The 15,650-nt window shown below is 45.5% G+C and overlaps 1 protein-coding gene across 4 annotated transcripts in view; it reads left to right on the forward strand.

The window, feature by feature from the left end:
* adar (adenosine deaminase RNA specific) overlaps window positions 1–15,650 on the forward strand; it is a 92,530-nt gene that overhangs the window by 27,903 nt on the left and 48,977 nt on the right. For 3 of the 4 annotated variants that reach the window (XM_048525540.2, XM_048525538.2, XM_048525541.2), the window contains one exon: window positions 12,173–13,781. In XM_048525540.2, coding sequence (XP_048381497.1) covers window positions 12,280–13,781 — 1,502 coding nt within the window. In that variant the 5' untranslated portion in view covers window positions 12,173–12,279. Of the gene's footprint in view, window positions 1–7,310; window positions 7,556–12,172; window positions 13,782–15,650 lie in introns of those variants that run through there. The other variant, XM_048525542.2, reaches the window with a different exon arrangement.

Genomic DNA, 15,650 nt, shown 5'->3' on the forward strand with positions numbered 1-15,650 from the left:
GTGATAATTCTGTGACTTTATGTACTGTACTCCTGAGCTGTAGAGGAATTTCCATGCTCAATAAGGTCACTATGTTATTGAGTAAACTGTGTTTTGTAAGTCATGTGGTACTTAGCAGTTTTTACATTTGGGATCCTTCATAGCATATGGTGCTGCTCCTTGGGAATCTGAATAATATTAAACAGGGTCATTCCTTGGCTAGGTACACAATTTATGCTTGAGGGCAGTGGTTTTGGGGAGTGTTCCTAGGCATGTGATAGTAATTGACCTGTGTGGGAGTCTTGCAAATTGGAAGTGTAAAGGATCTTGTTGGGTCACTCGCACTCTTTAGTTCCAGCAAATTGGTGTGCCAGTGAAAATGAAATGTGAAATGATCTAGTGTGTTCCAAAATAAACAACCATCTGCTTTGCACATGTAAACTGCAGTAAGTTTGAGAAGTTGTCTGGAGCTTTAATTCAGGATGCTGAAAAAATTATCATATCGATCCAAACAGTAAATAGCCTGCAATTTGTATTCATTGCTGTCACATGCTGTTATTCTAGCACGTTTCAGGCCTCGTCCATGCATCAACAGTTACTTTTTTAAAGAAAGGAGCAATTTATATGCAACACAGCTTTTATTTTGACTATGTTCACATAAGAGTGGAAAGACACTAAGTTAAGTTAGTTAGATGTTTAGCAGCCATGAACATGTATGCAGGGTGTTGAGCTGGGTTATTTGCCCTGTTTGATTTGAGAAGGACTATATATGACGGGGAAAACCAGAATCTTAATATAGCTTGGACTGTGAGGAAAGAAATTAAAACTGGAAAATACAAACTGAACAGAGCAAACTTCTCCACTGGGAACCAACCCAATTACCACTTCATCTGTGTTTTCTGTATTTGAAACCAGGAGAGACCCAGTACAATTTCAAACAGTCACTTGGTATTAAGGAACTTGAGCATTGCTTAAAAGAAAGACATACTGAAGGAGAAATGGGCACTGATTGACCCTAAAATGTAGGAGTAGATGTAGGCCATTCAGCCCATTGTGTCTGGTCTGCCATTCGATGTGATCACAGCTGTTCTGATCATCTTCACCTCCAATTTCCTGCCTTATCCCCATACCCTTTGGAGCCTTTACTGACTTAAAAGGCCATCTATCTCAGCCTTGAATACACTTAACAAACCAACCTCAATTCCTCTGCAGTGAACACTTCCACAGATTGACTGACTACCTCTGTCTTTAAATGTGCAAACCCTTACTGAGATTATGCCCTCTGCTCCTAGATTCTGTAAGAGCAAGTGACCACTCCATGTCAATCTTACATGCTCAGCTAGCAAGTGAAATTTCATTGGCTGAGATATTGCCATGGAGAAAATAACTGGGGAACGCAAGATCTCTAAGCTCCCAAGTGATTCAACAAAAGTGTGAAGCATGAACATCTTCCTTTGGTGAAAACAGGTCTCTTTGTATAAACATGTATTGCTTTCAACATGCTTATGTTTAAGCTTTGAGCTTGTTGAATTTCCCAGTAAAGTAGAGAGCCTGTAGTCCACTGTCTTCTCTGTGGCAATACATAGTCAATCAAAGTTGAGTTGCCAGCCAGTCAGGCCCCTTTTACTCTTGCAGTTGAAGTTGTTATGATTTGAAATCTGACAATCTTGCATGTTGTCTTGTCGGTAAGGTGTTTCTCATCTCAGCCAGATTCGAGATTGACGTTAGATGTCCTTCAACTGCCAACAAAATTTACATACTAAACATCAATCATGTTGCCTTATTACCAAAGGTTGCAGAATTTTTGATTCAATTCTCACACTCTTTTGCGTGCAGGCTCTTTCGCTCTGCCCAAGGCCACTGTGTTCTGTATATCAGTCGCCACTTTAAAAATAATGATTTTCCAACTTCTGAGTTGGCTGCTGTCAGTGGTTAGGGCTTGGTGCTCTGTAGTGGGGATGGAAGAATAGCTTTATTATTATCTTAACCTTTAGCACGTGGGTTAAATCAGTAGCTGTATTTCACTTATGTCCCTTAACCAAACTAGTGCTTAGGCCACTCCTTATTAATGCAGTGCTGTTTATACCTGCCATGGGATCAGGGTGCCAGCCTTTGGGTTTGAAACCCTGCTCATGCTACCTTGGCACCAGCTTTGTGCAAACTTAATGTTACAGCTGTGGCAAAACACAGCAGAACAGAATTAATGCTCTTGATTCATCCTGTCAAATTGCTTTCACTGCTACTGTTTGAGATGTTAATGGGTTAACATCCCACCACTAGTGACTGACCAGTAACCACCACGCTTATTCACCTTATGTAACATACATCAAATTCTCCAGGCACCAACCACTCTTGTTTAGGAGCGTCGATTCTAAGTGTACCGCTGAATGTTTTTCAAACTCGAGTGGACGGTGTGTTTGAATATCACATTCCTTGCCGTACTACCCACCACATTAACAGACCATCAAGGAGAAAATAAAGCCTGTGGTTGAATCTCTGATCACAAAATTACTGCTGCCTGTGCATTCCCATCTATTCATTGGTATATTGGCTGTGTATAAAAATTCTCCTAAATTTATTCTGTATTCTGAGCAATACTGGTGCTCGTGTATAGTATCCAACCTCCAGTTTCAAGATATGCCTTTTCTGTTTATTTTCACCCACAAGCAAAAGCTCATGAGTATTTCAAGACCAGTAGAGAATGCCAAAGTGACTGATTATTGAGGCAATAAAGAGTGGAGCTGGATGAACACAGCAGGCAAGCAGCATCTCTGGAGCACAAAAGCTGACATTTCGGGCCTAGACCCTTCTTCAGAGAGGGGGATGGGGTGAGGGTTCTGGAATGAATAGGGAGAGAGGGGGAGGCGGACCAAAGATGGATAGAGGAGAAGATAAGTGGAGAGGAGAGTATAGGTGGGGAGGGGATAGGTCAGTCCAGGGAAGACGGACAGGTCGATGAGGTTAGTAGGTAGGAAATGGAGGTGCGGCTTGGGGTGGGAGGAAGGGATGGGTGAGAGGAAGAAGAACAGGTTAAGGAGGCAGAGACAGGCTGGGCTGGTTTTGGGATGCAGTGGGGGGGAGGGGACGAACTGGGCTGGTTTTGGGATGCATAGAACATTACAGCACAGTACAGGCCCTTTGGCCCTCGATGTTGTGCCGACCTGTCATACCGATCTTAAGCCCATCTAACCTACACTATTCCATGTACGTCCATATGCTTGTCCAATGACAACATAAATGTACCTAAAGTTGGCGAATCTACTACCATTGCAGGCAAAGCGTTCCATTCCCTTACTACTCTGAGTAAAGAAACTACCTCTGACATCTGTCCTATATCTTTCATCCCTCAATTTAAAGCTATGCCTGCTCGTGCTCGCCGTCACCATCCTAGGAAAAAGGCTCTCCCAATCCACCCTATCTAACCCTCTGATTATTTTATATGTTTCAATTAAGTCACTTCTCAACCACCGTCTCTCTAATGAAAACAGCCTCAAGTCCCTCAGCCTTTCCTCGTAAGACCTTCCCTCCATACCAGGCAACATCCTAGTAAATCTCCTCTGCACCCTTTCCAAAGCTTCCACATCCTTCTTATAATGCGGTGACCAGAAATGTACACAATACTCCAAGTGCGGCCGCACCAGAGTTTTGTACAGCTTCACCACAACCTCTCGGTTCCGGAACTCGATCCCTCTATTAATAAAAGCTAAAACACTGTATGCCTTCTTAACAGCCCTGTCAACCTGGGTGGCAACTTTCAAGGCATTAGCCCTGTACTTTGCATTCCGGTTACTCCTACCAAAGTGCATCACCTCACACTTGTCTGCATTAAACTCCATTTGCCACCTCTCAGCCCAGCTCTGCAGCTTATCTATGTCTCTCTGCAACCTACAGCATCCTTTGTCACTATCCACAACTCCACCGACCTTAGTGTCGTCTGCAAATTTACTAACCAATCCTTTTACGCCCTCATCCAGGTCATTTATAAAAATGGCAAACAGAGGTGGACCCAACACCGACCCTTGCGGTACACCACTAGTAACTGGTCTCTAGGATGAACATTTCCCATCAACTACCACCCTCTGTCTTCTTTCAGCAAGCCAGTTTCCAATCCAAACTGCTATATCTCCCACAATCCCATTCCTCCGCATTTTGTACAATAGCCTATGTAGGGAACCTTATCGAACGCCTTGCTGAAATCCATATACACCACATCAACCGGTTTACTCTCATCTACCTGTTTGGTCACCTCCTCAAAGAACTCAGTAAGGTTTGTGAGGCACGACCTTCCCTTCACAAAACCGTGCTGACTATCCATAATCAATTTATTATTTTCCAGATGATTATAAATCCTATCCCTTATAACCTTTTCCAACACTTTACCAACAACTGATGCAGTGGGGGAAGGGGAGATTTTGAAGCTGGTGAAGTCCACATTGATACCATTGGGCTGCAGGGTTCCCAAGCGGAATATGAGTTGCTGTTCCTGCAACCTTTGGGTGGCATCATTGTGGCACTGCAGGAGGCCCATGATGGACATGTCATCTAAAGAATGGGAGGGGGAGTTGAAATGGTTCGCGACTGGGAGGTGCAGTTGTTTATTGCGAACCGAGCAGAGGTGTTCTGCAAAGCGGTCCTCAAGCCTCTGCTTGGTTTCCCCAATGGAGAGGAAGCCACACCGGGTACAATGGATACAGTATACCACATTGGCAGATGTGCAGGTGAACCTCTGCTTAATATGGAAAGTCATCTTGGGGCCTGGGATGGTGGTGTGGGGGCAAGTGTAGCATTTCCTGCGGTTGCAGGGAAAGGTGCTGGATGTGGTGGGGTTGGAGGGCAGTGTTGGGCGAACAAGGGAGTCACAGAGAGTGGTCTCTCCAGATAGCAGACAAGGGTGGGGATGGAAAAATGTCTTGGGTGGTGGGGTCGGATTGTAGATGGCGAAGTGTCGGAGGATGATGCATTGTATCCGGAGGTTGGTGGGGTGGTGTGTGAGAATGAGGGGGATCCTCTTTAGGCGGTTGTGGCGGGGGCGGGGTGTGAGGGATGTGTTGCGGGAGACGCGGTCAAGGGCGTTCTCGACCACTGTGGGGGGGAAGTTTGCGGTCCTTGAAGAACTTGGACATCTGGGATGTGCGGGAGTGGAATGCCTCATCGTGGGAGCAGATGTGGCAGAGGCGGAGGAATTGGGACTAGGGAATGGAATTTTTGCAGGAGGGTGGGTGGGAGGAGGTGTATTCCAGGTAGCTGTGGGAGTCGGTGGGCTTGAAATGGACATCAGTTACAAGCTGGTTGCCTGAGATGGCGACTGGGAGATCCAGGAAGGTGAGGGATGTGCTGGAGATGGCCCAGGTGAACTGAAGGTTGGGGTGGAAGGTGTTGGTGAAGTGGATGAACTGTTCGAGCTCGTCTGGGGAGCAAGAGGCGGTGCTGATACAGTCATCAATGTAACTGAGGAAGAGGTGGGGTTTGGGGCCTGTGTAGGTGCGGAAGAGGGACTGTTCCACGTAACCTACGAAGAGGCAGGCATAGCTGGGGCCCCTGCGGGTGCCCATGCCCTCCCATTCTTTAGATGACATGTCCATCATGGGCCTCCTGCAGTGCCACAATGATGCCACCCGAAGGTTGCAGGAACAGCAACTCCTATTCTGCTTGGGAACCCTGCAGTCTAATGGTATCAATGTGGACTTCACCCGCTTCAAAATCTCCCCTCTCCCCCCCCCCCCCCATCCCAAAACCAGCCCAGCCTGTCTCTGCCTCCCCAACCTGTTCTTCCTCCCACCCATCCCTTCCTCCCACCTCAAGCCGCACCCCCATCTCCTACCTACTAACCTCATCCCGCCTCCTTGACCTGTTCGTCTTCCCTGGACTGACCTACCCCCTCCCTACCTCCCCACCTACTCTCCTCTCCACCTATCTTCTTTTCTCTCCACCTTCAGTCCGCCTCTCTCCCTACTTCTTTCAGAACCCTCCCCCCATCCCCTTCTCTGATGCAGGGTCTAGGCCCGAAACGTCAGCTTTTGTGCTCCTGAGATGCTGCTTGGCCTGCTGTGTTCATCCAGCCTCACATTTTATTATCTTGGATTCTCCAGCATCTGCAGTTCCCATTATCTCTGATTATTGAGGCAACCTTTTGAGTGCTCAGGAAAATTTTCATCTTGGAGGAAAGGCAACAAGTCCTCTAACTGACGTTCTTTGTCGTTTTCCTGTACCTCCCTCCCTAAATGACATAGAATTCACAAATGATTTGTGGCAGCCTTCACGCCCCACACACGTCCCCTCTTTGAACATTCTCTTGAATTGTTCTTAATCCATTCCTGGATGTGTCTAAGAATCTTAACTCGTCAGTTCGTACCCTTTTGCTCAAGGTGCCAGTTTTTCTGTGACTGGCGTGACACACTTTGTAGAAAGGGTGTTATTAAACTGGAAAACGTGCAAAAAAAGTTTACGAGGATGTTACTGAGACTGGAAAGTTCTGAGCTATAGGCAGAGGCTGGATAGGCTTGGGCTGTTTTTGCCTGGAGGAACCCACGCATACGCGGTGAGACTATGTAAACGCCACACAGATAAGTCGCCCGACGATGGAATGGAACCTGGGTCCCCGGTGCTGTGAGGCAGCTGTGGCATCCACCGTGCCTGAAATGCTCACACCATTGCTGTATTGTCATCGATCAAATGTGTGGACCTGCAGCTGGGACACTTTATGTTGATTCTGCAACAGACCAGTGAGGGTTGCCTGTCCATTGCACTGCAGTTAAGTGCCATTTTGAAAAAAAATCTGTCCACCGGTAGCGATCAACCTGTTAAATTAAAACTTGTGCAAAGTTTGGAGAGACCGAAGGCACGAGTGTGGCTTCAGAGTGAGCGCGCGGACAGAAAATGTTGACTAGCTACTTGCTATCTTCTTGGGTGTGCTGAATGTTGCAGGCGAGTCTTGAGCCGCTGAACCGAATGTGTTCTCTTTTTCAGGAAACGAAAGTGAAACTCGCCCGGACGGGTTTTATGGATAGGGGAGGTGGGGCTTCTTTTTAATCAGTCAGCCAGTGTCCGGGGATGTTTGTAAATCCCCACCCGGGAGAGCAAACCACTCTGTCCATTGTGACCAAACAGGGCGGATCAGAAACAAAACTGAAACTGGGGCCTTGCTGTAGGGACGGTTCAGAACAGCATCCAGCGCCGAGCAACTGCAGCTTATTCTGCTTAAAAGCAAGTAGGATTCTTCTTGTGAAAACTGTGCTAGTTAGACTTTTAACTGATCAATTCAAAAGATAAGTGACTTGCCCATGAGAGATGAGTTACTTGTTTGGGGCTTGTTCCTTAGTGGAATGAACTGGACAGTGTGGGGCTTCTGGAATATCCTGTTCTGGGGATCAAGTTTTGAAATCTTGGTGTGCTCTGCCTTGTTCAGTAAATTTTAGGCTCCCAAAAGTTCCAAGTCAGGATTCACCTGACTTTCATTAGCTAGGAATCTGGAATCTTGCTAATTTCCAGCAAGGAGACTCAAAAACCTGCTACTCCCAACACAGATCCTCCCACCTCTGAAAAGGTTCTGCTGTTCCAGGAGCATATTCGATCGCAGGTACTCCTCAACTTTTGAAGCATGTTTGTTTTGTAACTTGCAGTTCATTCGGCGCTGATGCATTTTGTTAAAACCTTCTGAGCTGTTTGTTCTTGATTTGTTTCACTAAATCTCTGATCATCTAAATCTGTGCCTGGTCACAGTGTTTTAGATATTTTCTAATCAACCTGTTCAGGGATGTTATTAAACACCTCTGGAACAGGTGGGACTTGAACCCAAAGAACATCACGTCATTTTCTGAGATAACAAGGTGTAGAGCTGGATGAACACAGCAAGCCGAGCAGGAAGACTGACGTTTCGGGCCTAGTCCCTTCTTCAGAAATGGAGGAGGGGAAGCGACTGGGAGGTGCAATTGTTAAGTGCGAACTGAGCCATTTCAACTCCCCCTCCCATTTCTCAGACGACCTGTTCATCCTGGGCCTCCTGCAGTGCCACAAGGATGCTACCTGAAGGTTGCAGGAACAGCAACTCCTATTCCACTTGGGAACCCTGCCAATGGTATCAATGTGGACTTCACAAGCTTCAAAATCTCTCCTCCCCCTACCGCATCCAAAACCAGCCCATATCCCTAACCTGTCCTTCCTCTCACCTATCCCCTCCCCCCAAGCCCCACCCCCATCTCCTACCTACTAACCTCGTCCTGTCCCCTTGACCTGTCCATCCTCCCTGGACTGACCTATCCCCTCCCTACCTCCCCACCTACACTCACCTCTACTGGCTCCATCACCGCCTCTTTGACCTGTCTGTCTCATCTCCTCCTCCTATCTTCTCCTCTATCCACTTTCTATCCGCCTCCCCATCTCTTCCCTATTTATTTCAGAACCCCCTTCCCCTCCGCCATTTCTGAAGAAGGGTCTAGGCCCGAAACGTCAGCTTTCCTGCTCCTCTGATGCTGCTTGGCCTGCTGTGTTCATCCAGTTCTACACCTTGTTATCTCCGATTCACCAGCATCTGCAGTTCCTGGTAGCTCTGAAACAATTTTAACCTCTTTCTGCTTGGGAACCCTGCAGCTTTCTGGCTTTCATATGGACTTCAATAACTTCAGGGCTTAAGCTCTCCCATGTCCTTAACTCAACTCTCTCACATCTCGGCCTTGTTATCAAAAAATCTGCTATTACACACAACCCGTTGTTAGCCACTAACGGTTCCCAGTAATAGCTGTTGACTCTCCTAGCAAGATCATTATTCACTCCTTTGCCTGTCCAAGTGTTCTCTCTCTTTAGGCTCTATCTCTACCTAAGGTTGACTTCTTATCCCCTCCCTCAACCCTATTTTCTGTATATAAACCAATATTTCCCAGCTACCATCAATTCTCAGGGTCACTCAACTCAAAATGTTAAATCTGATTACTCTCCACAGATGCTGCCAGACTTGCTGACCTTTGCCAGCAATTTGTTTTTGAACCTGAGCCTTTTGACTCAGAGGTAGAGACACTGCCATGGCACCACAAGACCCCTCAAGCTGTTTTATTCTGTTTCACTGTTGGCTTGTACTTGCTGTGGCAACACGCAAGCAAAAATTGACATGATACCGAGAAGCTTCCTGGCACGAAACCACATAATTTTTTAAAAAATGTCAGGAACATGAAGCCAGCCAGTCTACCTTTCTTCTGTGCGTTGGCTTTGGATAATTATTGTAGAATATATACAGTGTGACCAACCATTTGGCCCAGCTGATCTGATGCTGGTGTTTATGACCACCTGATGTGTGCCCTATTTCATCTTGTACAAAAATGAAGCAAAATAGTGTGTGGATGCTGTACATCTGAAGCAGTCGTAAAATGTTGGAGAAGTTCAACAGGTCTGGCAGCATCTTTGGAGAGAGAAACAGCGTTAATGCTCTGAGTCTGGTATCATGACACTTCAAAACTTATTAAAAAAATTACACCTAGGTAGAAGCGAGGCAAAGGAAATCGACGGTGTGGAGGCCCAGTGCAAAAGCTTAATAATACTAAAAAGAGGAAGAGTGGTGTAAAATGGGTGTAAATTAAGGTGTGAAAGGGAGAGAATGGGCCTGCTGTAGTGAGATCAAAGAGCTATTTCAATTCTCCTTAGAATGCCCCCCCTTAAAGACATGTATTCTGTTAGCCTCAGAAACTGCCTTTGGTAATACCATTCTCTGAGAAAAAGAGTTTCTTCCTAATATCTGAGATAACAAGGCATGGAGCTGGATGAACACAGCAGGCTGAGCAGCAGGAAAGCTGACGTTTCGAGCCTAGACCCTCCTTCAGTAAAATCATTTCCTGAAGAAGGGTCTAGGCCCAAAACATTAGCTTTGCTGCTTGGCCTGCTGTGTTCATCCATCTCTACACCTTGTTATCTCAGATTGTCCAGCGTTTGCAGTTCCTACTATTTCTTCCTAATATCTTTGTGGATTAATTAGGGCCTTCAAGCCCCTGGCTTTGAATTTACCTCACCGCATGGAGAGAGCGCATTGAGGTACTAGCTCACTGGCCCACCCGATTAAATGAGCTTGAGTGTGATATTTCAGCAATATTGAAATGGTTTCAGCATAGAATCAATGCTGTAGCAGTCAAGAATACTGCATGGGAATAGGAGCGTGGTGATTCTGTCTCTGGAACTGGGAACAGGGGCTAAAATCCTCAAACAGCAGCTGGAAAGTTAACCGAGTCCAGGATTGAAAAAGGCCACGGTGACCCACATAACTACTGATTTCCCTTAAAAAAAGAATCAGTCTGGTTTACTAATGATTCTCTTAAAATAAACCTATTGTCCTCATCAATACTCAACTCTAGACTCTCAACAATGAAAATTTTGTTCAAGGCATTCGGACGTTTAAAAGGTGAGTCACTGCCAGCGATCTGTCAAGGCTGAATAACGACTGGCAGTTAAATGTTGGACTTAATCAACACGCTTGTATCCATTAATTAAAAAAAACATACTGGAGCTAACAGCCTACAGAGTGTGAAGTGACATGCATTCTTATATTTAAAAATAAAATTACAGGATAAATTTTATTTCCAAGTTCTTTAATTCCCACAGTCTCCTCTTGACATACAGTTAAGATGAGTCCAGTGCTGTAACAGTTAATACTTGGTGTGCTGAAATTACTGCTGATGTCCAGTTAGAACATACAGTCATTCTTTCCACCAGCACCACTCACTAGTTACCTGACTTGAAGAAAAATGAATTCTTGCATTGTTGGGGTTGTGTTGCCTTCTTTGCTTTCCATGGCACTGTTTTTAGAAATTTTAATTGTTTTGTTCTCTGGAGGGTTGTGGAGACTGGTAATTGAAGCAGTAGGTTTAAATACATTTTCTTAATTAAAATATAATTGTGCAGCAGATAACTTGCAACAGTCGTTTTGTTCTCTATGGTCTTGCAGCTCTGAGTTTACTACCTCTTGCTATTTGCCTGAGAGCGTAGTTGATGGCTTAGCACCAACACACACCAGGTGAAGCTGGTTACCTCTACGAGAAAAGATGTTATGGAAAAATATGTTGGTGGGGTGAGGCATAAGCACCGGCCTGGTCTGCTTGGGCTGTATTCTGTGTGCAAAGCAGTTATGAATGTGCTGCAAAATACTAGGGGATTGTGCAGAATGAATAGTGCAATGAAAAGATTTGTAGAACAGTGTGGTCAGGAATCATTTAGTGGCTTACACCAGCTGGCAGGTGGAAGCTCCACTGACCAAAAGCAAGCTTCTTACTTAGTTTGTCATGTTTGTTTCCCTAATGGATCATTGGTATGATGTGCCATGGAGGACTGAGGTCCTGTTTACTGCTGGTTACTGCCAAACTAAAAGGACAAGCTCTTAGAATTTCTTAGCATCCTGGACTGAATTGTACTGGGAGCTGTGGATAGTGGTAGCACAAAATATAGACTTCTCATTTCTCATTTCTCTCTCTCTCTCTCTCTCTCTCTCTCTCTCTCTCTCTCTCTCTCTCTCTCTCTCTCTCTCTCTCTCTCTCTCTCTTTCTTTCTTTTTCCTTTTCTCTCTCTCTCTCTCTTTCTTTCTCCTTTTCTCTCTCTTTCTTTCTCCTTTTCTCTCTCTTTCTTTCTCCTTTTCTCTCTCTTTCTTTCTCCTTTTCTCTTTCTTTCTCCTTTTCTCTCTCTCTTTCTCCTTTTCTCTCTTTCTTTCTCCTTTTCTCTCTTTCTTTCTCCTTTTCTCTCTCTCTTTCTCCTTTTCTCTCTCTCTCTCTTTCTCCTTTTCTCTCTCTCTCTCTCTCTCTCTCTCTCTCTCTCTCTCTCTCTCTCTCTCTCTCTCTCTCTCTCTCTCCTTTTCTCTCTCTTTCTCCTTTCTCTCTCTTTCTCCTTTCTCTTCCTCTCTCCTCTCTCCTCTCTCCCTCTCTCTCGCAATTGTGGAACTCGTTCCATGTTGTGCTTTATGCAGGGTTTTGTTCCACCTTCGATGGTATTGAGCTTACAATGCTGCTTTGCAGGCACCAGCAATCCTTCAGTCCCTTGTCCTAATGACTGTTCTAGCCGATGAGCATTTGGGGCAGGGATCATAAGTTTTCCAGTCAACACTCCCAAATCCTCTGTGCTTGTTTTCCAGCAAGAGTTGCCAGTGGCCATCGGTTCTGGCAATCCTGGCTTATTTTACGCTGCATATATTTTCTATTAGTATAATTTTAATTTTCTCTTTTTGTTTCAGGTGTACAGAGGTGATTCGATCTATTGGACCAACGTCCCAGTTCAATCTGCATGCCCTTTAGTGTGTCAACAAAGGCAAGCAAATCCCACAGCTCGTATTAAAGAGCTATGAGCAGAGGTAGTGGCGGTGATAAAAGAGCACATAGAGGAAAAGCTAAAGGTTCTTATCGATATAGCCACCCTCACGATCAGTACAGCTACAGTCATCTGACTTTTAACCCCTCAATTCAGGGAACGGGAATAGATCATTTTCGAAGCCAGCAGATCCGGTTCCTCACGGGGCAGATCCCACAGGCACCTGCCTTTGTGTATCAGCAGCCATACAGGAGCCAGGTGTCAAACCAGCAGAAGCCGCGGGTTTTCCGTCCACCAGCCAAGAACTGGAACAACAACTTCAACCAGCAGCTGGTTAGACATCCCCAGCCCCAAGCTCCCCCTGTCCAGAAAGTGAAGAAAGACCCCAAGACTGAGCCGGAATTAGAGCACCTATTCTCAAGGTTTGAGAATATCTCACTTGGTGGCAACACTCGCCAAGATATCCTGTCTATTTTGGGAAAACTTAGACCAACAGAAAGACTACCAGCACGTCAGATAGCCAGGCAGCTCTGCATTCAGAAAAAAGTAGTCAATCGCATCTTGTACGGCCTGCTGAAGGAAAACCTGGTGCAGAAGGAAGGTGCATCGACCCCTCTCTGGCGCGTTGTGGGCCAAACAGAAACCAGAGAACAGGCTCCTGAAAGCCAGCGGTCATCACCCGAGGGCATAGCTTTACCTTTGCCACCCAAGGAAGAGCAGCAAGCTTCTGACGACGAAGAAAGCACTGACAGTAACATGACTGACCACTCCAACATGGGAGATGGTGAAACCCAAAAGAACAAAATCTTCTCCTTCCTCTTGGAGAAGGAGAAGGCTACTGCCCTTGAGATTGCCAAAAACATTGGACTGAAGTCAGCTCGGCAAATCAATCCCACCCTTCACTTGTTTGAAAATCAAGGTGATCTCTACAAGGAGTCTGCATTTCCACCAATTTGGACCCTTTCAGACAGAAAGAAAGAAGTACTGCTAAGGAAGAAAAAGCTGCTTGAATTGGGTGAGCCCAGAATTGAAACTTTGGAGAGAATACCTGTGACCGTTCAAGATGAAAGTGATGGTTCTCAAGAAGTCATTGAAGAGGTCAAAGTCAAGGAAGAGGGGAATGTAGGCAATGGCCAGGCAGTTGCTCTTCAAGGGGAAGCAAATGATTTGCATTCCCTCTCCACTTCTGCTCCGCTGCTTCTCGATGTTAAGGTGGAGACCCATAAGGCCAATCATTCCGAGGCAGCCTACTACGACAGCACCACAGGCAACGGCCAGTGGGCGTCTGATGATATCCCTGATGACCTGAACATCATCAACCGTGTGAGTGAGGCTGGGGAGACGGTTGGTCTGCCGCAGGGTGTGTTGGCGGGCAAGCCTGGTGCTGATCAACACCCAGCACTTTCACCAACCGATCGGCTTCGTGCCTGCTTGACGAAAAACCCAGTTAGTGGCCTCATGGAATATTCACAGGGCTCAGCATTGCAGTGTGAATTCATCCTACTCGCCCAGACAGGGCCATCCCATGACCCGCGGTAAGAGAACTCTTTTTTTTAATATGCTTAGTGCGCTGACTCAGTTGATTGTGTCCTTTCTTCCCTGAGGAATGTGATTACGTGGAGGAAGGGCGCAAGCTGCTAGCTATGCGCTCTCAGCTGGTTTTCCTTGGTCCTAGAGGTGGGCAGGGTCCAAGGTGTCTAGGAAGCATGACAGCTGTGGTGGATGGGTGGCATAGGATGTTACTTGGCTTTCGTTACTTGTCACTGTTCCATTGTGCCGTAAGTACCAAATTCTTTATAGTTTGTCTCCTGCCATGCCGCAAGGAACTTTTGCTTCATTGTTCCGATATCTGTCCCTCTGCCAGGAAATAGACGTTAACTGGGGTCACCACGAGAACCACTGGATAGGACTTGAAGTGAGAGCCTGTAGATCCAGAGACAGTGTCAAAAAGGCCTCCTTTTCACTGCTGAAGTAGAAGTTAAGGCCCTACTGGCAAGCAAGGTCCGAATTACCTCAACTTTCAAACCCTTGCCTCTGATGAAATAGGCCACTGGGACTTGATTTTGACACTGTGCCGAAAAACCACTTGAATGGAGTGAACATTAGAACATGAGGCATTCAGCCCCTTCAGCTTGCACTGTCGGTCAGTTAAACTGCAGCTGATCAGCATTTCAACTCCATCTACCAGTTTTCATAACCCCATACACTTGATTATGACATTTTCACTCAACCCCACCTCTTTAAAAAAGAGATGAAAATTCCGGTTTTTCCACCACCCATACTGAAGAGGAGTACTTTTTAACATCACAAATGCATCATCTGACTGTGTTTCTCTAAGATTGTGTCCTTTGTGCTGAACCATTCCAGCTGAGAAAACTGTTTACAATCAGTTTGCCCCCTCCCTTGATCGCAGACATGTCAGTTAAATGACCATGGATCTCAGAAGGAGCTGTCTAAAATTAGGAAACCTGAGCATATGAAGGAGATGTTTGCAACTGGATGGCCTTGCCAATTGGCAAGAGAGGGGCCTTTGTTCTAGAGCTTGATTCTAAACTCAACTTGCTGTCAGCTGCTTGAAAATCTGAACTGGGAAAATTATACTGACAGTATATATCAATACCTGAAATAGAGAATGTTTGGTGCAGACTTCTTCCTTCACAGCTTTATGTAATTTTAACATCCACAAATGGCACAGTTCTCCTTTGCAGTTTTGGTTGTTCCACTGCCATACAGTTAATTGAAACCTGACCTGTACTTCCCCTCTCTTAACCCATTCTACTGTACTTCACTCAACACTCCTACCCAACTAAAATTCATTTTCATCCATTTGAGTTTTGAAGGCTTCAGTTAACCTATCCCACTCACTACACAGGAGAAGAGAGTGATTTTTCACATTTGTAAAAGAAGCCACTGGTCATTGGATTCATTTGCAATGCTGTACTTGAGGCCACATTATTGAATTATTCATCATTCAGTATTAATTACTGCAAAATTGACACTTCCTCCTTCAAATAAGATGGACATTGGTAGTAGGTTGTATCGTCGAAGTCTGTAGAAAGAGATTTTCTGTAAGTCTGAAGATGCTATTGTGTCTAATCTGTGGTTTGCTTTGAGAGGGGAACAACATTTCTATTTCAAAATTGCTGGAGAAACTCAGCAAAGCTGGCAGCATCTGTGGAGAGAAAGCAGTGAAGGAGGGTCATTGGACTCAAAATGTTAACCCTTCTTTCCAGCTTCAGATGCTGCCAGCCTTGCTAAGTTTCTCTAGCAATTTCAGTTTTTGTTTTACAAATGCAGTTCTCTGTTTTATTTATAACACTTTAACCACGTTGATTTTGTATATCACAGAATCGTTGTGTTCTTATGTAGCTGCTTCTCTCAGAAACTGGATAAGTTTGAAGAAT

This window comes from Stegostoma tigrinum, chromosome 47, assembly GCF_030684315.1.
Source record: "Stegostoma tigrinum isolate sSteTig4 chromosome 47, sSteTig4.hap1, whole genome shotgun sequence".
NCBI lineage: Eukaryota > Metazoa > Chordata > Chondrichthyes > Orectolobiformes > Stegostomatidae > Stegostoma > Stegostoma tigrinum.